At 42.5% G+C, this 23,873-nt stretch overlaps 2 protein-coding genes and 1 non-coding gene across 8 annotated transcripts; 2 read left to right on the top strand and 1 right to left on the bottom strand.

The window, feature by feature from the left end:
• Positions 1-393: 393 nt before the first annotated feature.
• Positions 394-446, top strand: LOC112264265. Its single transcript, XR_002955609.1, has one exon. It is a non-coding gene; the product is annotated as a U7 small nuclear RNA (small nuclear RNA).
• A 2,400-nt stretch (positions 447-2,846) lies between these two features.
• Positions 2,847-12,557, top strand: LOC112263111 (mitochondrial-processing peptidase subunit alpha). The gene is made up of 13 exons (XM_024439105.1): positions 2,847-2,916; positions 8,389-8,591; positions 8,697-8,776; positions 8,922-9,004; positions 9,182-9,276; positions 9,445-9,545; positions 9,716-9,979; positions 10,076-10,168; positions 10,288-10,406; positions 10,490-10,580; positions 11,863-11,925; positions 12,027-12,171; positions 12,331-12,557. The coding sequence occupies exons 1-13, from the start codon at positions 2,870-2,872 to the stop codon at positions 12,498-12,500; spliced, it is 1,554 nt and encodes a 517-aa protein (XP_024294873.1). The 5' UTR covers positions 2,847-2,869; the 3' UTR covers positions 12,501-12,557.
• A 4,971-nt stretch (positions 12,558-17,528) lies between these two features.
• LOC112263110 (phosphatidylinositol polyphosphate 5-phosphatase type IV) lies at positions 17,529-23,632 on the bottom strand. 6 transcript variants are annotated; one of them, XM_024439101.2, is made up of 11 exons: positions 23,311-23,632; positions 20,961-21,853; positions 19,927-20,050; positions 19,697-19,809; positions 19,503-19,627; positions 19,162-19,281; positions 18,928-19,035; positions 18,591-18,752; positions 18,322-18,437; positions 18,047-18,183; positions 17,529-17,863 (listed from the first exon to the last, which is right to left on the bottom strand). In XM_024439101.2, exons 2-11 carry the CDS (start codon positions 21,797-21,799, stop codon positions 17,731-17,733), a joined length of 1,977 nt encoding a protein of 658 aa, XP_024294869.1. In that variant the 5' UTR covers positions 21,800-21,853; positions 23,311-23,632; the 3' UTR covers positions 17,529-17,730. The 6 variants fall into 6 exon arrangements, with proteins under 6 accessions (XP_024294869.1, XP_024294870.1, XP_024294868.1 ...); XM_024439102.2 differs by lacking the exon at positions 23,311-23,632 and adding an exon at positions 22,829-23,268; XM_024439100.2 differs by lacking the exon at positions 23,311-23,632 and adding an exon at positions 22,458-22,621 and having other exon boundaries at positions 20,961-21,870.
• Positions 23,633-23,873: the final 241 nt, after the last annotated feature.

The raw sequence follows: 23,873 nt of genomic DNA, 5'->3' as shown, positions 1-23,873 counted from the left end.
AAATACTATATAATTCTGGAGTAAACTGTTGTATACTGTACTATGCTACACACTGTAGTATCCCTTGATAGTGTGTAGTACTTTGTAAAGAATTTTGTAGTATACTGTAGAATACTATAGTAAATACTACATTATTAATATAGCCCACAACAACAATAGTCCTCAATTTCTTTTAAATATAGTAAATACTACAGTATTTAATTTGGATATATCCTGCCCATTCCCCTCCACTACATCCCAATTTGCGCCACCCATAAGTGAGAACATGCCAAGTATAGACCATATAGTTTGTTTCCTACAGGTTAGAAGAAAAGAGCAGAAGCTCTGAACTCTCCGTTCAGACCCCAGTCCTACCTACCTACAATACCTACCTACCTGCCTACAGGTTAAGGAAAATGTGCTCATTTAGTATTTCTCCAGTAGGTTTCCTCAAGGAGAAAGCCCCCCACTTCTATGTCAAAGATAATAAAACAAAAACCCTTTAGTAAATACTACAGTAATGTCCCCCAAAACACTACAGTAAATTCTACAGTGTACTAGAGTCTGCAAAAACCCTACAGTAAAAACTACAGTATAACGTACTACAGTCCGCAAAAACACTACAGTAATTACTGTAATATATAGTACTATTTTTTTACTACAGTATTTATACTGTAGTTAACTGTAAATTCTACAGTATACTACAGTGAATACTACGGTATAGTCCGATGAAAAAACATTCCTACCATTGTATACACTATACTATTTTTTCATGTGGGTAGATCTAACCAGAGACATATTTTTGTGATGAGGAGCAATTCCACTAAACTAAACTTGGCGAGATTTACCACAGAACCTGGAGGGGACTGAAGTATCTAGAGGGGCATTCTTCCTACCAAACCACATGACCTTTGTTTTGGAGGTGTTCAGAACAAGGATAAGGGTAGAGAAAGCTTGTTGGACACGAAGAAAGCTTTATTGTAGAGAATTTATAAGACTGTATAATCTGCATATAAATGGATGAGAAAGCTTCCTACTGCCTGAGCTATGTTGCACATATTTGCAAATAGAGTTGCACATAGTGTGCTTAAACTAATAACACACAAAGTATTGTATTTTTCTTGTCTATATTGAATACATAATTTAAACATTCAGGGTGTAGGTTGGAAAAAGTGTGAAACCCTAGGCTAATGAATTTCTCCAAAAGCTAATTGGGGTCAGGAGTCAGCTAACCTGGAGTCCAATCAATGAGACGAGATTGGAGATGTTGGTTAGCGCTGCCTTGCCCTATAAAAAACACTCACACTCACACTCACAAAATGTGAGTTTGCTATTCACAAGAAGCATTGCCTGATGTGAACCATGCCTTGAACAAAAGAGATCTCAGAAGACCTAAGATTAAGAATAGTTGACTTGCATAAAGCTGGAAAGGGTTACAAAAGTATCTCTAAAAGCTTTGATGTTCATCAGTCCACGGTAAGACAAACTGTCTATAAATGGAGAAATTTCAGCACTGTTGCTACTCTCCCTAGGAGTGGCCTTCCTGCAAAGATGACTGCAAGAGCACAGCGCAGAATGCTCAATGAGGTTAAGAAGGATCCTAGAGTCAGCTAAAGACTTACAGAAATCTCTGGAAGATGCTGACATCTCTGTTGACGAGTCTACAATACGTAAAACACTAAACAAGAATGGTGTTCATGGGAGGACACCACAGAAGAAGTCACTGATGTCTAAAAAAAACTTTGCTGCACGTCTGAAGTTTGCAAAAGTGCACCTGGATGTTCCACAGAGCGACTGGAAAAATATTATGTGGACAGATTAAACTACAGTTGAGTTGTTTGGAAGGAACACACAACACTATGTGTAGAAAAAAAAGGCACAGCAGACCAACATCAAAACCTCATCTCAACTGTAAAGTATGGTGGAGCATCATGGTTTGGGGCTGCTTTGCTGCCTCAGGGTCAGCTTGCTATCATCGACGGAAAAATGAATTCCCCAGTCTATCAAGACATTTTGCAAGAGAATGTTAGGCTCTCTGTCTGCCAATTGAAGGTCAACAGAAGTTGGGTGATGCAACAGGACAACGACACAAAACACAGAAGTAAATCAACAACAGAATGGCTTCAACAGAAGAAAATATGCCTTCTAGAGTGGCCCAGTCAGACTCCTGACCTCAAACCGATTGAGATGCCATGGCATGACCTCAAGAGAACAGTTCACACCAGACATCCCAAGAATATTGCTGAACTGAAACAATTTTGTAAAGAGGAATGGTTCAAAATTCCTCCTGACTGTTGTGCAGGTCTAATCCGCAACTACAGAACACATTTGTTTGAAGTTATTGCTGTCAAAGGAGGGTCAACCAGTTATTAAATCCAAGGTTTCACCATACTGGTACAGATCTACTAAAAATCCTAGTGATATATGTTTCAGTAAGTTGGGATTTGTAGCATTTATAACAATGGTTATCAACTGTACTGCAGGGATAATTGAGGTTGTGGTGGCACCTGCAGAGAGGTATTTGGGGAGAGGTATTTGGGTGTGTGAGTTATAGGGTGTGGTGGTGTCCCTTCCTTTCAGGTTGTTGGCCTGAGGTAGGACTAAATGTTTTATATTAACAAGGTAAGTCAATTAAGAACAATTAAGAATGGTGGTGTTATTTTTTGTGTTTGATGTTTTGTGTTTGATGATTTTCTGTATTATTTTTTTCCAAGCAAAGTATAAGGGATTTGTACTCCAGTCTAGTAGATGGCGGTAAAGCAACATTTATTGGATGCCAACAGCCGTTAAACCTCATCGAAGAAAAAGACAAGGAGGAAGAAGAATAAGAAGGAAAATAAAGTGTTTTGAAATAGCTTCCGGTTGAATTAGTGGTCACAGAGAATTCAAGATGGCGGCGCACATGTCGCATTGTAGAAGTTGGGGCCGTGTTCAGAGGTAATATTCACAGTTTAGTACTTCCAATATAAAATACCGTCATATTTTATATTCACGTGTATCCTAAAGTATTTGAATTGACTTTACTGAAATATGTATTTTCGTGATCAGCTAGCGCACAAGCAAGCCGTGTAACTGATAGATTAAGTCAAACAAAACAATGTTGTGGAATTTTTTTAAATCTGCAGTCGGCTGCGAACGAATAGCATTATTGACAGTGGCGTTATGCATGCGAGTACAGTCGTGATATGCTCTTTAGCTAGCAAACTAGGTAGCTGACGTACACTGTCACTGGCAACTTGGATTTCTGGACAAACACAATTTGGCATCATCAATAGTTAGCATATGGTGCTACCTAGCTCTTTTTTATAAGCTAACTACTACCTTTAGAGTCTATTGACAATAGTATCTTCTGGTCGGGAAGTTTTAAAGGTCCACTATAATTGCTCGGGTTATTTCCTGATTGCAAAATTCTAATAGTTCGCCTATGTTCAGTTAATCTAACAAAACAATCAAGTATAGTGTAGAGAATCATTGGACCATCTTAACCACTGAAATATTTTCCATAACCAAAAATATTGTATTTTCAGGTGTTTGAAGCTGGTGTACAAAACCAATAGTAAAAGATGCATAAACGAAAGTAAGAACAGGAAGCATAGAAATCGCACACACAAAACATATACAGCTTCTTAGAGTTACTTTTGATGAGAATTACATTTTATTTTTAAGTTTATTATTATAAATTTTTGTATTTTACCCCCAGTTTTGTGATATATGAAGTGTGCGATGGTCAAAACCTCCCCGAACCCGGATGATGCTGGGCCAATTGTGCGCCGCCCTATGGGACTCTCGGTCACGGCCGGTTGTGAGACAGCCTGGGAACGAACCCGGGTCTGTAGTGACACCTCAAGCACTGTGATGCAGTGCCTTAGACCTCTGTGCCACTCGGTAGGCCGAGAATTCCATCTCTATGTTTATGGAAAAAGGGGCATACATATAGTCTCCAAATATCTCAACACAACTCTACGATGGAGTTGAGGGGAGACTAGTGTGGGCTGACTGGAGCTCTGATATCACATAAAAGGAAGTTATCAAAAACGATGGATTTCAGCACCCAAGGAATAGCCCACCGTATGGATGGTGTGATGCAATTGGGGAGCCTTCGGAGGCCCTCAGAGGCCAAATTGAACTCCGTACCGCATCGCAGTGGGCCTCTCAATTTTTTTAGTAACAATGTAGAGAGCTCCGTATAGGTCTGCATTGACTTGATTGGTTGACGGTAGGTGAGGGCGGGAGGTCCTGTATAAACCTTAACTCCCTTGACAAATTCCTTCACAACAGCTCTGTGCTGCTCTGCAAAGCGCAAGACTGCAAAACACAACAAGTATGAATGCCCTGACTTCTGCAGAGGCCACATCACTGTACGGCCAATGCAGACAACGGATTGACCATGCAGCGTCTTTAAGATACAACTGGTCCACGGACCCCAACCGATCCAAATGTAGCATGCATCGGTCAGATAATCGTTTCGAACTTTATGAATAGCAGATCTACTAAAACATTTAGCTCATTACTTTCTTTCTACCTTTCAAAAATACCTCATATTTTGTGACACCTCCAGTGTAGAACTAAGCATGTAACTGTTGACATTAGTTTTGCATGCTGAACAAGAACAACTCCAGGCAATATTACTATCCTAGTCAAACTGCGCACTGATTTAAACAATCAGTGTAAAGATATACAGGGTAAAGATGATCATTTCATAACGACGCCAGCAATCACTTTGCAAGGCAGAATGCATGGCCAAAGCAGGAGAAAAGGAGCTCCCTAAACTTCCAAACGGTCAAAACCATTCGATTTTGAGGTGGGGTGAAATCTGAAGTTGTGCTTTATATTCGTTGGAGATGTCATAGCTAATTTGTAAACTAAAAAATTGATGTGTTACTAGCCCAAACAGTTAATCTGCAAAAATGATACGTTAATTAGTGGCCGATGGTTATTTCTGAAGTGGGGTGACAAAAAACAGGCTACATTGCGCCCCCCTCCCCAAATCTGATATTGGTAGTTGGGTGGTAGATGCCAAGTCTCCCTCATGGCCCATGTGCCTACATTGTACATACACAATAAACATGCAACATTCACACACACACATACATACACCATATATACAGTTGAAGTCAGAAGTTTACATACACCTTAGCCAAATACATTTAAACTCAGCTTTTCACAATTCCTGATATTTAATCTAGTACAAATTCCCTGTCTGAGGTCAGTTAGGATCACCACTTTATTTTAAGAATGTGAAATGTCAGAATAATAGTGGAGAGAATTATTTATTTCAGCTTTTATTTCTTTCATCACATTCCCAGTGGGTCAGAAGTTTACATACACTCAATTAGTATTAGCTAGCATTACCTTTAAATTGTTTAACTTTGGTCACACGTTTTGGGTAGCCTTCCACAAATTTCCCACAATAAGTTGGGTGAATTTTGGCCCATTCCTCCAGACAGAGCTGGTGTAACTGAGTCAGGTTTGTAGGCCTCCTTGCTCGATACACGCTTTTTCAGTTCTGCCCACAAATTTTCCATAGGATTGAGGTCAGGGCTTTGTGATGGCCACTCCAATACCTTGACTTTGTTGTCCTTAAGCCATTTTGCCACAACTTTGGAATTATGCTTGGGGTCATTGTCCATTTGGAAGACCTATTTGTGACCAAGCTTTAACTTCCTGACTGATGTCTTGAGATGTTGCTTCAATATATCCACATGATGCCGTCTATTTTGTGAAGTGCACCAGTCCCTCCTGCAGCAAAGCACCCCCACAACATGATGCTGCCACCCCCGTGCTTCACGGTTGGGATGGTGTTCTTCAACTTACAAGCCGCCCCCTTTTTCCTCCAAACATAACGATGGTCATTATTGCGAAACAGTTATGTTTTTGTTTCATCAGACCAGAAGACATTTCTCCAAAATGTACGATCTTTGTCCCCATGTGCAGTTGCAAACCGTAGTCTGGCTTTTTTATGGCAGTTTTGGAGCAGTGGCTTCTGCCTTGCTGAGTGGTCTTTCAGGTTATGTTGATATAGGACTCATTTTACTGTGGATATAGTTACTTTTGTACCTGTTTCCTCCAGCATCTTCACAAGGTCCTTTGCTGTTGTTCTGGGATTGGTTTGCACTTTTCGCACCAAAGTGCGTTCATTTCTAGGAGACAGAACGCGTCTCCTTCCTGAGCGGTATACCGACTGCGTGGTCCCATGGTGTTTATACTTGCGTACTATTGTTTGTATCAAAAGCTTCTAAAGCCATGACATCATTTTCTGGTATTTTCCAAGCTGTTTAAAGGCACAGTCAATTTAGTGTATGTAAACTTCTGACCCACTGGAATTGTGATGCAGTGAAATAATCTGTCTGTAAACAATTGTTGTAAAAATGACTTGTCATGCAGAAAGTAGATGTCCTAACCAACTTGCCAAAACTATAGTTTGTTTTCAAGACATTTGTGGAGTGGTTGAAAAACTAGTTTTATTGACTCCAACCTAGGAGTATGTAAACTTCCGACTTCAACTGTATATATTATCATTTACACTTGCACAGTCAGCGCAGACAGATCCAAATCAGAGGCCCAGCTCATGAGCAGCAGATTCTAATTTAGAATGGAAAAAATGGTTTAAGTTTCAAGCTTTAATGTCACGTGTTAGCTATTTAGCAGACTTATGGCTTGGTGATAGAAGCTATTCAGGAGCCTGTTGGTGTCAGACTTGATGTACCGCTTGCCATGCAGAAACTGAGAGTAGTCTGTGGCTTGAGTGGCTGGAGTTTGTAATGAATTTCCTTCCTTTCACAGCCTTAATGTAACAAATGTTAGATCATTGGACCAAATCGTATTGTGCCGCTAGAGGTGAAATTCTTGGACCGGCGCAAGACGGACGAAAGCGAAAGCATTTGCCAAGAATGTTTTCATTAATCAAATGTTCTCTAATCAAACTGAATCACATATATTCGTTTTGAGTGGTCTTTAAAGGGAATGATGCACATCCCTAGCATTTACACATAACATTGTCCTGCCGGCTACAACAGTACTAAAACCTGTTAGAACAGTATACAGTAAGTGTATATTTTACATTTGATATTGTTTTGATGTGATGAAATTAAAGGGCTGTATCTTTCTACAACTGTACCGCAATTGAGAATTGATTGAGTATTTGGCTGTTTTGGCTACCAGAGCCGGTCTACCTCTGAAAATAGCATAAGGTCCTTGGACCTAATGGACTAACGGTAACGTTAGGCTCCTTAAGAGTATATATTGGGCTAGGTGCTACCTAGAACATGTGGGAAGGTGAATCTGGTACTTAGGTGTGACTTCAGTTCCCCTGACTGTCAAGACATGCTGTTGTTGATTGCCGCAATCCATAAACTAACCTAAACTTGGCCTCTTTCTAATCCTGGTGTGACATTTGTTTCCTCACTCATCTCTAATATATATGGTCTAAAACGCCAAACGGTCTCTACAAGTCAGAATGTTGAATACATCTAATTTGAATTTACTCTGTTGTCTGACCATTTCGTCCTTATTCGGTTGGAAATGGGAGACAAAATATCCACAGGAAAGTAATATTAACTGACCTAAAACGAGGAACTCTGTGTGTCTATACCGATTTGTCCGCTTATCAACTAAAGCTGGACATTACATGATTTTAAACTACTTGGGATCCACAACACATTTCTGGGATTGCAGGTGAATTGTATAATTGTAGGCAACAACTAAAACGTCTTAGGTCGCAGAATGGGAGCGGGAGAAAGACGTGCGATTATGGGTCTTTCGCTCTCCCGATCCGCATTTTAGGTCCAGATAAACATAATTCTGACATGCTAGATTTTTTGCGTCGTGTCTTTTCTACAATGTGATTTGTACAATTTGTCCTCTGTTGCTTGGCTACAACCACAAAGAGGGGTAATGATGACACTTAAAGCCACAGGCACCACGACTCATCTGGAAATGTATAAAACTGGGATGGGTCTAGACAGGAGGCAATGTGAGCAAATTTGTATAATATGAGCACACCAGTCTTCAGGATGACAAGATTATGCTGACAATTCGCATAATGTTGGTGCTCCCAAGATTTGAAGATTTTTGTTTTTCGTGTAATGTATGCCTAGTTAAAGGCACAAACTGAAGTTTTGCAGGTGTTTACATGGTTTTGCGCATGTGTCAGGTTATCGTAATCTCAACGGCAGTACTGACGTTCTAAAAAAATCGGGTACATTATACTTTCCTGTGGATATTTTTCTTACATTTCTGCCTGAATAAAACGACTACAAGAGTAAGTTCAAATGTAATGTTGTTCATCATTTTGGCTTGTAAAGAAATGTATGTTTTTGCAGTTCTTTAATTCAGACTGGATTGCAGAAGTCTGAGATTACAGTCTGATTTATTTAGGCACATTTAAACCTTACATCTTTGCATTTACAGGTTTGGAATTGCAGTATATAGAAAGTACAGCAGTGGCAGCAGATATCCAAATATCTCACTCTCTGCACCGTTACCAGGGATCCCTAAACCAGTGTTTGCGTCCGTTGACGGGCAAGAGCAATGCGAGACTAAAATCACTACTTTGGAAAATGGCCTTAAAGTAGCATCTCAAAACAAGTTTGGTCAATTCTGCACTGTTGGAAGTAAGTTGAATATAATTGATCTTTTCTTATTCTATTTCAGAAAGTCTCCATTGCTGCATAATCAATAAAGTATGAACGAATGATTTGCTTCTTCTCTCCTTCCAGTTTTGGTGAATTCAGGATCCAGACATGAGACAAAATATCCCAGTGGAATTGCACACTTTTTGGAGAAACTGGCCTTTTCTGTAAGTGTCATCTGCTTTGAGACGGCTTGTGCAAGAGATGTTCCACCGTTTTGCCTCAGTCTTGTCACTGTTGTAGCATAAGCAAATTGATGGCCATGTTTTTGTTTATGGGAAACGATGAATGTACGTGTATGTGCGTCTTCAGTCCACAGCCCAGTATGGCAGTAAAGACGAAATTCTTCTCACACTTGAAAAACATGGAGGGATCTGTGACTGCCAAACGTCCAGGTATGAATAATTTCCTTTTTGCTTCAATGTCCAGGCACAGTATGTTTTCTCTCTGCCTGACGGAAAGGTATACGAACTATAGTCATGGTACTCTTTATCCCTTTCAGTGTTGTACTGCTTTGGAAGGGGATGAAGCTTTTCAGTCAGTTTGTGTGACGCCTAAGGTTTTATTCACAGAGACACCACCATGTATGCCGTCTCTGCCGAGGTGAAGGGACTGGACACGATAGTCAGCCTGCTCTCTGATGCTGTATTGCAGCCACGCCTGCTAGGTGAGTCAACACTCTGAGTGACAGGTCTGTCTGTCATCATGTTTGACATCTCCTTCAATGATTTGGGGAAAATGTTGACTTAATTGAATTGTCTACGAAAGTAAGACTAGTAAATGTTTTTTGTGGGAGTATATTTTCTTCAGGGATGGCTCTGCTTCTGGTTACTAGATGAAGAGATTGAGATGACTAGGATGGCAGTGCGCTTTGAGCTGGAGGATCTGAACATGAGGCCTGACCCTGAACCTTTACTGACAGAGATGATCCACGCAGTGAGTCGTGCTATTGATTGATACTCAGAAATTATTCTTGAGCTGCACGACGTCTCTTGTTGCACCGTTACTAATTTACTTTGGCCCCACCTCTGCAGTGAGCCTAGATCAATTGCACCATTTTTGTATGATGATGCATAACGTTTCACAACACTTACTCTGTGAACTAGGCAGCATATCGGGGGAACACTGTTGGGTTGCCTCGCTTCTGTCCAGTAGACAACGTGGAGAAGATTGACAAGAAGCTGCTACATACGTACCTGCGGAGCTACTACTGCCCAGAGCGTATGGTGCTAGCCGGTGTGGGCATCGAACATGAACAACTGGTGGCCTGCGCCAGGAAATATCTGCTGGATGTGAAGCCAGTATGGGGAGCCAGTACACCTACCAATGTCGACCTGTCTGTGGCACAGTACACTGGTGGAATCGTAAGGGTAAGAGCAGGAAGATTTTTTTTCCCTTTCCTTCCTTTCTTTTTCCTTGTTTATTTTACTAAATCAGAATGTAAATCTCTGTTTTGATCCTCTCAGATGGATAAGGATATGTCAGATGTGAGCCTTGGCCCCACTCCCATCCCTGAGCTCACCCACATCATGATTGGCCTGGAGAGCTGCTCGTTCCTGGTTGGTGCTCACTGTGATTGGTTGGTGTGGAGGCTCTCCCGCCCACTTGCTTGAACTGTCTCGGGCTCTATCTAGGCTATCCTGTATCTGGATGTTATTATACATATTTTGTGATACAGGAGGAGGACTTCATCCCATTTGCTGTCCTCAACATGATGATGGGTGGAGGCGGGTCCTTCTCAGCGGGGGGTCCTGGGAAAGGCATGTTCACTCGGCTTTACCTGAACGTGCTCAACAGGTAAGCAGGATACATCCTTCTCAATTCTAATGAAAGTAATTACGTTTGTATATTTTTAAAATTTATTTTAAAAAAATCTACAGGCATCATTGGATGTACAATGCCACCTCATACCATCACAGTTACGAGGACAGCGGCCTGCTGTGTATCCATGCCAGTGCAGACCCCAGACAGGTAGGGAGAGGAGATTCAGGAGGGGCAGGACTTTACACTGTAGTTTAAAGGGCTAATACTAAGCTGCCATATGCTCGGAATATAATATCTGTTAAAAATAAAACATTTTTGTTATGTCTTTTAAAATAATAATTTGGTGGTGGCTTATATTTGTCAAATTTCACACATTTACATGCACTCAGTGGCCAGTTTATGATGTATACCCATCTAGTTTTGTGTCGGACCCCCCTTTGCCTCCAGAACAGCCGGAATTCTTCTGGGCATGGACAAGTAGCTCAATTGGTATCAAGGGACCTAACGTGTGCCAGGAAAACATTCCCCACATTACACCACCGCCACCAGACTGGGGCCATGTACTGCTTACGCCAAATCCTGACTGCCATCAGCATGACTCAACAGCAAGCAACTGGAACTTGTTGGCCTAGGCAATATTTTTCCACTCAATTGTCCAGTGTTGGTGATTGTGTGCCCACTGGAGCTGCTTCTTTAGGAGTGGAACCTGGTGTGGTTGTCTGCTGCAATAGACAAGGACTGACGAGTTGTGCGTTCCGAGATACCGTTCTGTACACCAATGTTGAACTGCGGCGTTATTTGCCTGTTGGTGGCCCGCCATTCTCATTTGACCTCTCAACAAGCTGTTTTCGCCGACAGGATTTCCGCTGACTGGGTGTTTGTTTTGTCTTACCATTCTCTGTAAACCCTAGACAGTGTCGTGCATGAAAAGCCCAGGAGGCTGGCCGTTTTTGAGATGCTTGAACTGGCGCGGCTGGCACTGACAATCATACCACACTCAGTGTCTTAGGTCACTCGTTCTGCCCGTCTAGCATTCAATTGAACAGTAACTGAATGCCTCAATGCTGGGCTCTGACTGCTTTATATAGCAACCCATGGCCACGTGACTGTTTGTAGGAGCGACCCATTTTTGTGAATGGGGTGGTGTACCTAATAAACTGGCCATTGAGGGTGTGAGAATTGGAAGTGTTTTTTCTTTTTTTGCACATCCCAACTCTCTGAAACACCCTCGGAGAGTGGGGCCAGGGTCTGTCATTTATCAATGACGACCCTGGCGCAATTAGGGTTAAGTGCCTTTCGCAAGGGCACATTGACAGATTTTGCAACTTGTCGGCTCAGATTGCTAGTTAGAATCCTTATGTTACTGGCCCAATAACCTTTAGGATATCTGGCGCCCCTGGATTTGACTTTTGTATGATGTGTGTTCTCTTGACGTTGTGAAAGTGCTGCCATTTCAAAGTTGTTGATTACAACATCTTGCTTTGTCAAGGTTCGGGAAATGGTGGAGATTATAACCAGAGAGTTTATTCAGATGGCTGGGACAGCAGGAGAGGTAAGGCTTGTCACAAAAGCCATTTTAAAATGACAAAGATTTCTGAACTTGGAACTCTCTCTTTGAACTTCCAAACGTTGCATCTCTCTTTCTGTGCTCAGATGGAGTTGGCGAGGGCGAAGACGCAGCTCAAGTCCATGCTGATGATGAACCTGGAGTCGCGGCCGGTTATCTTTGAAGATGTCGGCCGACAGGTTCTAGCCACAGGGAAGAGGAAGCTGCCACACGAGCTGTGTGACCTCATCAGTGAGTAGTAGTGCCCTGGGTCATAATAGTGGATATTGATATCCTCAAGCCCAGAATGAAACATTGGTGTCCGACAATCTGCAGGGAAATGACAAATCATGACTGTCATGGCAGATCCGTAGTTCTTTATGCTGACTTTTCACTCACTTCTCTTTCCAGGTAACATTACAGCAAGTGATATCAAGAGGGTCACAACCAAGATGCTGCGCAGCAAGCCAGCAGTAGCAGCGCTAGGAGACTTGACTGAGATGCCCTCCTATGAGCACATCCAAGCTGCCCTGTCCAGCAAGGACGGACGCCTGCCTCGCATGTACCGCCTCTTCCGATAGACCTCCCTGTGTTTACCCTGACATCAATGTATATATATACTGGACACTGACCTACACTACCGGTCAAAAGTTTTAGAACACCTACTCATTCAAGGGTTTTTATTTATTTAAAATGTTTTCTACATTGCAGAATAATAGTGAAGACAAACTATGAAGTAAACATATGGAATCATGTAATAACCCAAAAAGTGTTTTAAAAAAATAGCCACCCTCTGCCTGGAAGACGGCTTTGCACACTCTTGGCATTCTCTCAACCAGCTTCACATGGAATGCTTTTCCAACAGTCTGGAGGGAGTTCCCACATATGCTGAGCACTTGTTGGCTGCTTTTCCTTCACTCTGTGGTCCGACTAATCCCAAACCATCTCAATTTGGTTGAGGTCGGGGGATTGTGGAGGCCAGGTGCAGCACTCATCACTCTCCTTGGTAAAATAGCCCTTACCTCCAGGCTGTGTGTGTTGGGTCATTGTCCTGTTTAAAAACAAATGATAGTCCCAGTAAGCCCAAATCAGATGGGATGGTGTATTGCTGCAAAGTACTGTGGTAGCCGTGCTGGTTAAGTGTGCCTTGAATTCTAAATAAATCATAGACCGTGTCACCAGCAAAGCACCCCCACACAATCACACCTCCTCCTCCATGTTTCAAGATGGGAACCACACATGCGGAGATCATCCGTTCACCCACACGGTGTGTCACAAAGACACGGCAGTAGGAACCAAAAATCTCAAATTTGGACTCCAGACCAAAAGACAAATTTACACCGGTCTAATGTCCATTGCTTGAGTTTCTTGGCCCAAGCAAGTCTCTTCTTCTTATTGGTGTCCTTTAGTAGTGGTTTATTTGAAGCAATTTGACCATGAAGGCCTGATTCACCCAGTCTTCTCTGAGCAGTTGATGTCTGTTACTTGAACTCTGAAGCATTTATTTGGGCTGCAATTTCTGAGGCTGGTAACTAATGAACTTACCTCTGCTGCAGAGGATAACTCTGGGTCTTCCTTTCCTGTGGCGGTCCTCATGAGAGCCAGTTTCATCATAACGCTTGAAGCTTGAAGGTTTTTGCTACTGCACTTGAATAAACTTTTTGAAGTTCTTCAAATGTTCTGCATTGACTGAACTTCATGTCTTAAAGTAATGGACTGTTGTTTCTCTTTGCTTAATTGAACTGTTTGTGCCATAATATGGACTTGGTCTTTTACCAAATAGGGCTGTCTTCTCTATACCCCCCTACCTTGTCACAACACAACTGATTAGCTAAAATGCATTAAGAAGGAAAAGATTCCACAAATGTACTTTTTAAGGCACACCTGTTAATTGAAATGCATTTCAGGTGACTACTTCATGAAGTTGGTTGAGAGAATGTGCAAAGCTGTCAAGGCAAAGGGTGGCTATATTTTTTTGGTTACTACATGATTCCATATGTGTTATTTCATAGTTTGATGTCTTCACTATAATTCTACATTGTAGAAAATAGTGAAAAGAAAAACCCTTGAATGAGGTGTTCTAAAACTTTTGACCGGTATGGTACACTAATGTTCTCTCAATGGAGTTGTGCTAAGCACTGGGAGAGGATTAATGTTTGGATCTCCAACTGTAAAAGAACATTTTTGAGTGAGGTGATTTTTAAAAAAACAAAATGTAACTTTTTTTTTTTTTTTTGCTTACCTGGAGCGTCTACACTTTCTTGCCAGAGGGAAGTTTTCATTTCCTGTTCACTATCCCACCTGACCCACGTTGGCTGGGATGGTTTGCATGCTTTTGGGTTTAATTCCAAGTATGTGTGAATGAATATGGCTCGAGAGTTACATTGCTGGATCTGTAGAGGGAGACCTACAAATGACCTTCATGGTAAAAAGGAAAATAAAGGGTTGTGATTCTGTTTCCCGGCCTTCTGTTGGATAGCAAACAGGCCTGGCCCCGGTTGCCCGACAGCGATGGACCTTCGGCGTATGAGTGTTGTCAACGATGCGTCGTTCCTGTAACAGCCAAAGATGTAACATGCGTTTCCCAAAACACCACACCGAGAGAACGTTCGCGAAGTCCATCGTTGGAGCAGGTCGATACAGTGATAGGATCAATAGAAAGGCTGCGCTGCTGAGGTTATCGGTGGTCGCAGACAGATGAACATCTTGATTCTGTTCATGAAGTGACGTGGAGGGCAAAGAAAAAGCATCTAATGACGCACTTAGTAGTTCGAGTGGTCCGAGGCAGTCGGTAAATAATGGCCGTTTTCAAATACAACTTCAAGTAACAAGGGATTTGGGAAACTGCTCAGAGATTTAACAATGCTCCTACAAAGGCTCTAAAGATGAACTTAGCCTTAAGATACTTTTGGAAAACCGGGCCCTGGACTACACTGTGTGTGAATGTCCTAGCAATGTCCTACGACACTGATGTTTGCACATTTAACACAGATACTTCCTTAAATTTGACAGACACTTTTTAATGACATTTCAGAGGCTGGAGTCTCACCCAAAGCCTTGTCATCTTCAGCAGACAGTGACAATACTAAGAGAGACGTATCTGACTAACTGCAAGCACTTCTGTCAAAATGTCCCTTACACATATGGCTGAGTTGGTCATCTGTGTACAGCAGAGATAATGAGATGTTTGGATTAGTGTCACCAACATTGAGGCTGTTTCTTGAAGATAGGTACACATTGATTTCCACTTATCCAGACTGAAATTAGACCTACTGTATGATGCTGTGTAGTTATAGTATTGTCAGTATTCTAAGCTATATTCTTTCATTCAACCCACTATATCACTGTTTTGACATACAAAATATTAAGAACACCATCCTAATTGAGTTTCACCCCCCTGCAAGGTGTTGAAAGTGTTCCACAGGGATGCTGGCCCCATGTTGACTCCAATGCTCTCCAAAATTGTCAACTTGGCTGGATGTCTTTTGAGTGGTGAACCATTCTTGATACACGGGAAACTGTTGAGCTTGGAAAACTAAGCAGCATGCCAGTTTTTGACACACTCAAACCGGTACACCTGGCACCTACTACCATATCCCGTTCAAAGGCACTTAAATATTTTGTCTTGCCCATTCGCCCTCTGAATGGAACACATACTCAATCCATGTCTCAATTGCCTCAAGGCTTAAAAATACTTCAACCTGTCCCCTTCATCTCCAGACTGATTGAAGCAGATTTAACAGGTGACAGTAGCTTTCACCTGGGCAGTATGTCATGGAAAGAGGTGTTCCTCATGTGTTGTACACTCAATGTATATTGTACTGTGTGTGTGTGTGAGCTGATATCTTTTCAGGTGCCAGAGAAATCTTTACATTTATTTCTCATTTCCAAAACTATCTCTCTATATTGTGGTATGTGTCTTCTCTACATTGTAATCATGTATTTAGTATTCTGAAACAAAGTGAAAAAGCTGCCACTATCTTAAATTTAATTTCAAACCAAGGTTTCTCTGCGTCCTTGAAAGTGAAAATAATGAATGTGATGACCCATGTGTATCTGTATTCTGCCCAATTGGAGATTTGTTTCTGGTAAATTAAGAATTATTGCCATGAATTAGCATTTATAAAGCAATTATACTGCCCTTCTTTGAGGGATATTTAATGTCCACTTCAGATGACAGAAGAAAACATTTGTTTCACAATCTCAAAAATAAAACAGAAATAACATTCCAAAGAGCTTATGTGATGTTACATCACAAATCATGTTATAAAAGACCCACAGATATGGAGTCCTGAGAAAAATCACAAACAAGATCACAGGCACTTGCCCTGAGCGTTAAAGTGAATGAGAACTCATGATTCACCATTACACCAGAACCATTGATCTCCATGCAATGAATCCTCTTCCCCTCGTTAGCACAATACAGTACATGGAAAGTATTATTTTTTGATTAAGTTACATGAGTGTATTTAGTTTAGTCACGACAGATGACATTAAGGCAATGAACCAGAGTTCAACCGCTCCAACACGATCCACATCACCATTGCAAAGGATGGTTCTGTATCCATTATGCGAGATATTAAACAATGTTAATAAGCAAGATATTTCACAAATATCAATCACACATGTTTTTTATACAATGCCAGAAAAGCCACCATGCCTTAATTCAATAAGCACCATACTTGCAGGAAATGTATGTTCATCAAGCAACATCAAAATAACTGAAATTCCCCTTAAATTTGAAGTCCATTTCTGTGAAATCATGGGTCAGTTGTTTCTTTACTGGAGGAAATCCAAGAACACCCCAAACGTTTGGTATATCAAAGAAAGTGCTTTAACTGCTTAAGAGCTGTTTGATGAAAATGCATTGACAAGGCCTTTGAATACAGGTTCACCAAGTAAAAAGTGACATTACATATGGACCATATCAACCTGGCTTGTTAAATAAATGTACAAAATAAAACAAAAAAATAACGTATTAAGTACAGTATACTCGGAGCAACATTAGCCAACCAGCACACACGGATGACTGATTACCTTTCAATTTTCAATGTCAGGTTCCCCAGTTCAGTCTTGTTTATAGAAGGTCTGTATAAATAGACCAGTTTACTGCCGAGTCTGCAGACTGGAGTCTGTCTGAACTCAAGGTCCCTGCCTTCGAGAACAGCCCGTTAGCCCCCCCCAACCACATGAGTGACAGTTCCAACAGCTCTCAGTAGGGGGCGCTCATGGATCAGCCTACGTGACTTCCATGACTCACAGGGAGATTCTCATTTGGGCAAAAGTCCGTCCTCTCCTCCCTGACCCGGAAAGCGATAAGTGGTCGAGGAGAGTGTCAATTTGTTAGTAGGCGAACGGAGGACTCTGCTCATTACTTACTTCAGCAGAAGTTGCACAATAGTATCCTGGGCTAGTGTTTTAATATCCACCACACCACTTTTGAATCAGCTGTTGTTTTCTCAAAGGAGAAAAGTATGCACACATTTAAAAACTATATGCTACTTTTATCTTGAAAATGTCTCGCACAACTAGCTAAATTTGTATCTATTTACACATTTATTTGGGGATTCTACCCGTCAACGCAATTTGCCTGATGACACACAAGTGGAGAACGAAAGTCATTTCATACAAGCACATTTGTTTCTACGTTTCCTCTCCTCGATTACCTTTGACCTTTTTTCAAAAGCAGGCGAGGATGCAAGGCCTCGGACAAAACCAACAGATTCTCCCACAGACTGGGCTGGAAGTGGAAACACAAGACTGGTTCCCTTTGGTCCCTCATGGCTGGGTCAGATTGATTCTGGTCCAGGTTCAGGAGATGGAGCAGATGGTGCTGCTGCCCTGGTCCTTCGTGGCTTCTCTCTTCTTCAGCTCTCTGGTGATCCTCCTCCTGATGCCCTCCAGGTACAGACTCCTGTCAAACTGGCCCGCTCCCAGAGGAATACTGAGAAACACGCCAGACAGTGAACAACAAATAGAGGGTTAACCAACTGTTCTAAATCTTGAGCTTTTCGTTGACCGCACTTTTGGACACCTATTACAACGAGAAAGGTTACTAGTGTTGGAGCTGAAAGCTGCAAATAGCTTGCTGCTGTAAACAGCTAAGAGAGGCAGGGGTGGGACTCACTTGTCTCTTCCAGGACGGAGTTTGACCTGGAACATGCCGATGACAGGCCGGTGGTCTGACGTCTTGATCATTGAACAGCTGGTGTACTTTATCACTTTGATGTCACCCACCTGCCTGTTCCTGAACAGTATTCTGTCCTAGAGCACACAGAGGAACAGTCAAATAAAACATTCCTTTTTTTGTGTGTGTGTGTGTGTTTAAAACAAGCCTATAAAATAAAGCAAAGAGGCCTGCTTGTATGAATGACACAGGGTATCGCTGACGGTGACACGTACTGTGTATGAGGGAGTTCTCTGCTTAGAGGTGGTGTCATACACGTCACAGCCAACGTCAAATTTGTAGGTGGGGAGGAACTGAATCAGTGCTTCCTGGAAGCCTTTAAAGATGGAACCTAGAACAGAGCATAACACATTTGTACTCTATTGTCAAGTATCTGTCACAGTGAGCGTGGTAACAATACATTGAGATATCATCCACAATCTAATACATGTAATATTTGCCTAAACCTCTAGTGTTAGAATGGTGTTGTTCCATGTAGACGTACCATCCTTCATTTCCTTGGAGAGTTGGTCATGGTGGAGAAGAGGACCCATGTCCACACCCTGGTTCTGGTTTAGAAGGGCCTCTACCTCCACACGGTCTTTACTCAGGCGGAAGTTAAAGTCCCCAAACCAAAAAACCTCATCAAACCGTGTTGTCACATCCGCTGAAAGACAGTCATTATCAGTAACATTAACAATGTACTTATTGAGCACTTGTTGCATGAGGGAAGCTACAGCATTTCTCCTCACATAATTAGGATGCTCTTCTAGATGTGACAACAGTACTTCAATATAGTAGTAGTACTGCAATAAACAGCTCTGGTCTTTAAGAATACTTACAGGATGTGGAGCGGTAAGGGTTGGTGTCTGGAAGAACTTTAGGCAGAGCAAGTGCTTCAACGATCTTGTTGTAGTCCAGAATCCTCTCGTACACTCTGGAATCTCCAGCTGGAACATAAGGATATTTATTAAATCACCTAGTTAGCAGTGCGACTGTATCCAAAAGGCTTTCCACTTCCTGTTTACATTCACATGTAATAGCATCACCTCCTGAACAACAGAGGTGTCACTCACAGGTAAAATGGGAGGTGATGAAGAGGAAGGAAGTGCCAAAGAAGGTGAAGCCGATCCCCACGGCTCCTTTGGTTTTAATCTGAGACATGATGCGTGTTGTGACCGTGGCATGCTCCACTTCTGTTAGGAGGAGATGCGATGGTTACAGGGGCCAAATCAGATCACGTACTGTACACATAAAATGTGCAGTGAGTAGCCAGAGAGATCACCTTACAATGTTACCTCTCTTACAACATTTTAATTAGAGACAACCTTCTGAGATTTGTTGATGGGAAAGGACTGATTCACTCTCATCTGAAAAAAAAAAACGACAACTTGTAGTAGTGCCATTTGGGACGGACCTGAGCAGAACCAAATGAGGTCCCTCCTGACGAACACAGTGAGGTAGAGAACCCCGTGGGAGGCTGCGTAGAGCATGACGTAGTACGGCCCCAGAGTCTCCTGAAGACGGATCTCCCATTCCCTCCTGTGACACACACACAATATCAGCATAGTGCTGAAGACACAATTGATATAATGCTAAATGCTCTCATACACAGTCGTCCTATACCGGTCTGGACATCCCTCCTGGACTCCGATGATGTAAAAGTCTTGTGCAAATTCAGAGTCTGTCGGGAGCAACAGATCATCTAGGTTGTTTGGAAGTCCCTGAAAATGATACGGAAGCGGTCATTTTTTATTTATTTTTATCAAAGAGTGAGTGTAGAACTTGCGTACAGATATTCAGGCTCTAGGCCTAATGTTGAACAGTAGGAGTGGTCCCACCTTCTCTCCATGCATGTTCCATGTGGCTATGTAGATGCCAACTCTCCTCTCTGGGAAATAGCGGTCCAGCTCCTCAGCACCCAGAAGGGCACCACTGCCCAGCACGCTGCCCTCCAGAAAACTCCTGGAACACAATGGGGAAATGAACACTTCATAACCGGAGGTATAGCAGCACGGTTTTCCCTGCTTGCTCTAACAAACAGTTCGTATTCTTGGCTACTTTGAACCAAACCCATTTCAAATGTCTGGTAGGCTCCATTATACAACTTAAGTAGAATACACACACAATTCAAAGAACGCTGGATATTATTGGCGCTGAGGCACATTTCAAAACATAGGCTTCTTCCATAGCTGATAGTTGTCTGAAACATTTCAGATAAATCCCCCGATTCCTTGAACAGCTCCTTGCTGAGGCACAACATGTGTATTGAGACCCATCTTTGCACCCCAAATGGTGGCAAAAGCTATGCTGATTCACACACTCCCACCTGACAATTACCTCTGTCAGAGTGAGCACTTACGTACCATAAGCCTCTGAGGCCTTCATTAAAGCAGCCAGTGTTGCTAGAGCACACACCAATGCTAATGCCCTAGCTGCAGATGTGGCACGGTAATAATTACAGCACAGTCTTCTTGGTTACAATTCACTGATGGTGAACGTGACTGCTCACAATAAGTTACAATAGCTCAAATGCCCATCTGTAGTTCATGCAGAATATATTTAACTCAAGGCCCACCTCAAGTCTTACCATGAGATGTCATGTTCCACATCGCAGGAAGTACATGATTTTATCAATGAGATGGAGCATCACTTAAGCCCATCTTCATTTTAGAGCTGCATCAAACATTCAACGGATACTTTATACACTGTATTTAGATCATCTATTACAGTTTCAATGCCTTTAGAAAGCTATCAAGACTTATAGCACTCTGATACCGGTATGGTATCCAATACAGGTAGAGAAGGCTTCTGCAGGACGTATCTGGTCAGTAATCTGGAGAGGATATCATGAGTGAGAGGCGTGTAGTCCTACCTGTTCCTGACGTCCCTGGGTCTGATGGGGTTCAACACACTGAAGGTGGACTTCATGGAGTTGACAGAGGTGTTGTCCAACACCATGTTATCCAGAAGCCGGCTGTCGCTCAGGTTCCTGTGCAGGTGCAGCCTCTCAGGCCCAGCTCTCCCCGGCACAATGCCATAATCCACGCAATCCCTGTCAATCCGATTAGCCGTCCTTAAGGACTCCGACGCCAAGGTCTGCTCCAGAGCAGGAAGTGGACCCGATGGCTGTAAGGGAGAGAGGCGTACCTTGAAGGGCCTCCCCCGCTGCTCCGCTGGGTCACCGTGGTGGTCGTGGGGCCTCCTCTCATACTCGGAGAGGCTCTGGCCCCTGGCTCTGAAGACAGGGGACCCTGTAGGAGTTAAGAGGGGTCCAACGATGGAGCCCTGTCCGTTCCTTAAGGTGGCAGCACCGCTCAAGGTGAACACACCTGTAACTGTCGAGTCCTCCTTAAGAGAGTCTGTGGAGGAACCAGTCTCAGCTGGGTCAGTCAGACTCTCCTGGCTGTGCTTAAGTCTTCTGCTTCTCACCTCCTCCATCGAACCACTCTTCCCTCCCTTCGACAGTGCAGGGGGCTTGGGCAGCAGGGGCGGTCGCGGCTGGTAGAGACTGGTCTTGCTGCTTTGGTCTTGTACATCCTGAGGGAATTGCAGGGTGTCGATGAGCTTGGTGGGTTTGTTGTCCTCTGTAGAGGGGTTCACTGGCCTCTTGTCACTGCTAACTCCTGGATCCTTCCCACCAGAAGCTCCACGAGGTAACACTCCATCAGGCTGAGAGGGGCTGCTGTCCTCCCCATTCTCAGTCATCCTCATGCCAGGCTGCACCTTCTGTCAGACGTCTGTCAGTACCATGGCATGGAAGGTCATCTAGAAAACAATTATAGCTACTGTACTATTAATGAGAATGGATTGACAATATTTCTAATTATATGCATAATTGTTACACTAGCTAGCTAGACACTTGCTATGTTACTTATCTTACACAAGCAATGACGCTAGGTAGGTAACGAATTGATTAGCCCGACTAAGTTAGCTGCACATATGGTTGGTTTATGTTATCCAGCTAAATTACTGGAAGAGAGAACTCCACAGACAAAAGAATAAACCTTAGTTACCTGTATATTTAACAGCTCAGTTGGCAGTAATGTTAACTGGATGCTAAAATTGCTAACTACTGTGATGACATGTAAAGCTAACTAGCTAGCACGTTTACGATAATGCTAGCTAGTTAGCTACATCATCGTAAAAATGTGCTGCTAGAAAAGATAGGGCGCATAGTAAGCCGCTAACATTAGCTATATAGCATTCAAATAACATTCGCTAGATAGCTAGCAGAAACGCACTGGTGAAACGTTGTAGCCGCTAGCTGTGCTAGCTAATATTCTAACCTATGACAGAACGCTAGGAATATGGCAGTCTGGGAAAGACAAATGCATTAGACATGACACTACATTTAATCAACGTTAGATACCTGGGGGAAAGCGAAATCAAGTTTCGTCCATTACAACATTGTAAGAATATGTCGTTAGAGGTAACGTTAACTAGCTAGCTATTTTTAGTTTAGCTCCCAGCGCTAAACCAAACTTTCCACTTCTCTATGATCACTTGACATGGTTTTTCTTCTTCGTTGATGTTTATTGGCAGACTACATTCATAATGTGTATTGCCGCCACCTACTGTAAGGGGTAGTAAAAAAAATACCCCCAAAACAAATTCATAACTAATGACCAAAAACACTAACCAAATTCACGCTACTATCCTGTATAAAATAAAAGATACTACTCCTTCGGTCGGATTTCAGATCCCTACACAGGCTCATTGAACCTCTTCATTCAGTAGTACCTGTAACATTTCGGCTGTATAGTCCTGGAGATCCAGAAATATATTTTCCGCCTTCACAATGATGTCTAACTTAGATTTGTGTATTCATTTGACTAGTGCAATTTATCACTTGCGCTATAAAACGCAACTAAGTCCACCTTCTTCACTGTTAGTGTGTCGGGATCCGTCTCCTGCATGGCATTCACTGCAGACTGTGGGCCATCCACTACCATCTCATCTCTACTCACTCCTTCAGCTATTTTCACCGCCTCCACATAGGCGACATGCTGGATAGCCCTGATCCTAGTTACTGCAATCTCATTCATCCTTACAGGGCACACCGGGAACGTGATTCCCATCACAATAACAACATGCTTCATCGGACTCTTCAACTACTACATACAGTATTTATTACTTCGACAAACACTTGCCACGTGTCCAAACTTGTTAGAATTGTAACACTGCAGCGGCTTCTGTACTGTACATATGTTGTCACCGCATACCTCACATTTCCACGTTTGACATAAATCGGGTGAACCACTTAATCAAACCGATAGGCTTTGCTCCTTCTTTCCATCCATCATTTAATTCAAGCGACGTGCGTCTACCACTCCTGGGACGTTATCCCTTAACCCCACAGCCTCTATGTCAAACGAGACACGAGATGACACCTTTATCCAGAGCCCTACTCTGAAAATCACAGCTTTCCACATCATACGTCAACATCTTGTAGAGCCACAGAGCTTTCTCCTTTTGCGCTTTCGACACTCACGATATCAACGTCATACCGCTCATTGACACTCTGACCGATTCCACTCAACCCAATTCGTCGTTCATCATCTTCGAGACCGCAAACAAGAAAACAAAACACACGTTGCTTGCATTGTAGCGCCACCTACTGGTAACTAGTAATAGTAGTCGTACAACTACGCGAGCCACCCTGATCTCATGTCATGAGTTTACTGTACACAAATAGTTCGCTCATACAATTAGGATGTAGAATATTAAAATGGACATGAATACTCTAAAAATGGTTTATTTCACATTAATTCGAGATTACAAAGTA

The sequence above is a fragment of the Oncorhynchus tshawytscha genome, linkage group LG12, assembly GCF_018296145.1.
Source record: "Oncorhynchus tshawytscha isolate Ot180627B linkage group LG12, Otsh_v2.0, whole genome shotgun sequence".
NCBI classification, from domain to species: Eukaryota; Metazoa; Chordata; class Actinopteri; order Salmoniformes; family Salmonidae; genus Oncorhynchus; species Oncorhynchus tshawytscha.
The sequence above is the reverse complement of the archived record's forward strand: the minus strand, read 5'-3'. Positions and strand labels throughout refer to the sequence as shown.

Bases quoted from the DNA above. Each gene is read 5' to 3' on its own strand.
- LOC112263111 (XM_024439105.1), top strand. From the start codon at position 2,870: ATGGCGGCGCACATGTCGCATTGTAGAAGTTGGGGCCGTGTTCAGAG. The intron at 9,005-9,181 runs GTATGAATAATT...TTTTATTCACAG, and splicing joins TGTGACTGCCAAACGTCCAG to AGACACCACCATGTATGCCG. The intron at 11,926-12,026 runs GTAAGGCTTGTC...TTCTGTGCTCAG, and splicing joins TGGCTGGGACAGCAGGAGAG to ATGGAGTTGGCGAGGGCGAA.
- LOC112263110 (XM_024439101.2), bottom strand. From the start codon at position 21,799: ATGAGGATGACTGAGAATGGGGAGGACAGCAGCCCCTCTCAGCCTGAT. The intron at 19,282-19,502 runs GTCCGTCCCAAA...TCCTCCTAACAG, and splicing joins CCTCATTTGGTTCTGCTCAG to AAGTGGAGCATGCCACGGTC. The intron at 18,753-18,927 runs GTAAGTATTCTT...ACTGTCTTTCAG, and splicing joins CCCTTACCGCTCCACATCCT to CGGATGTGACAACACGGTTT.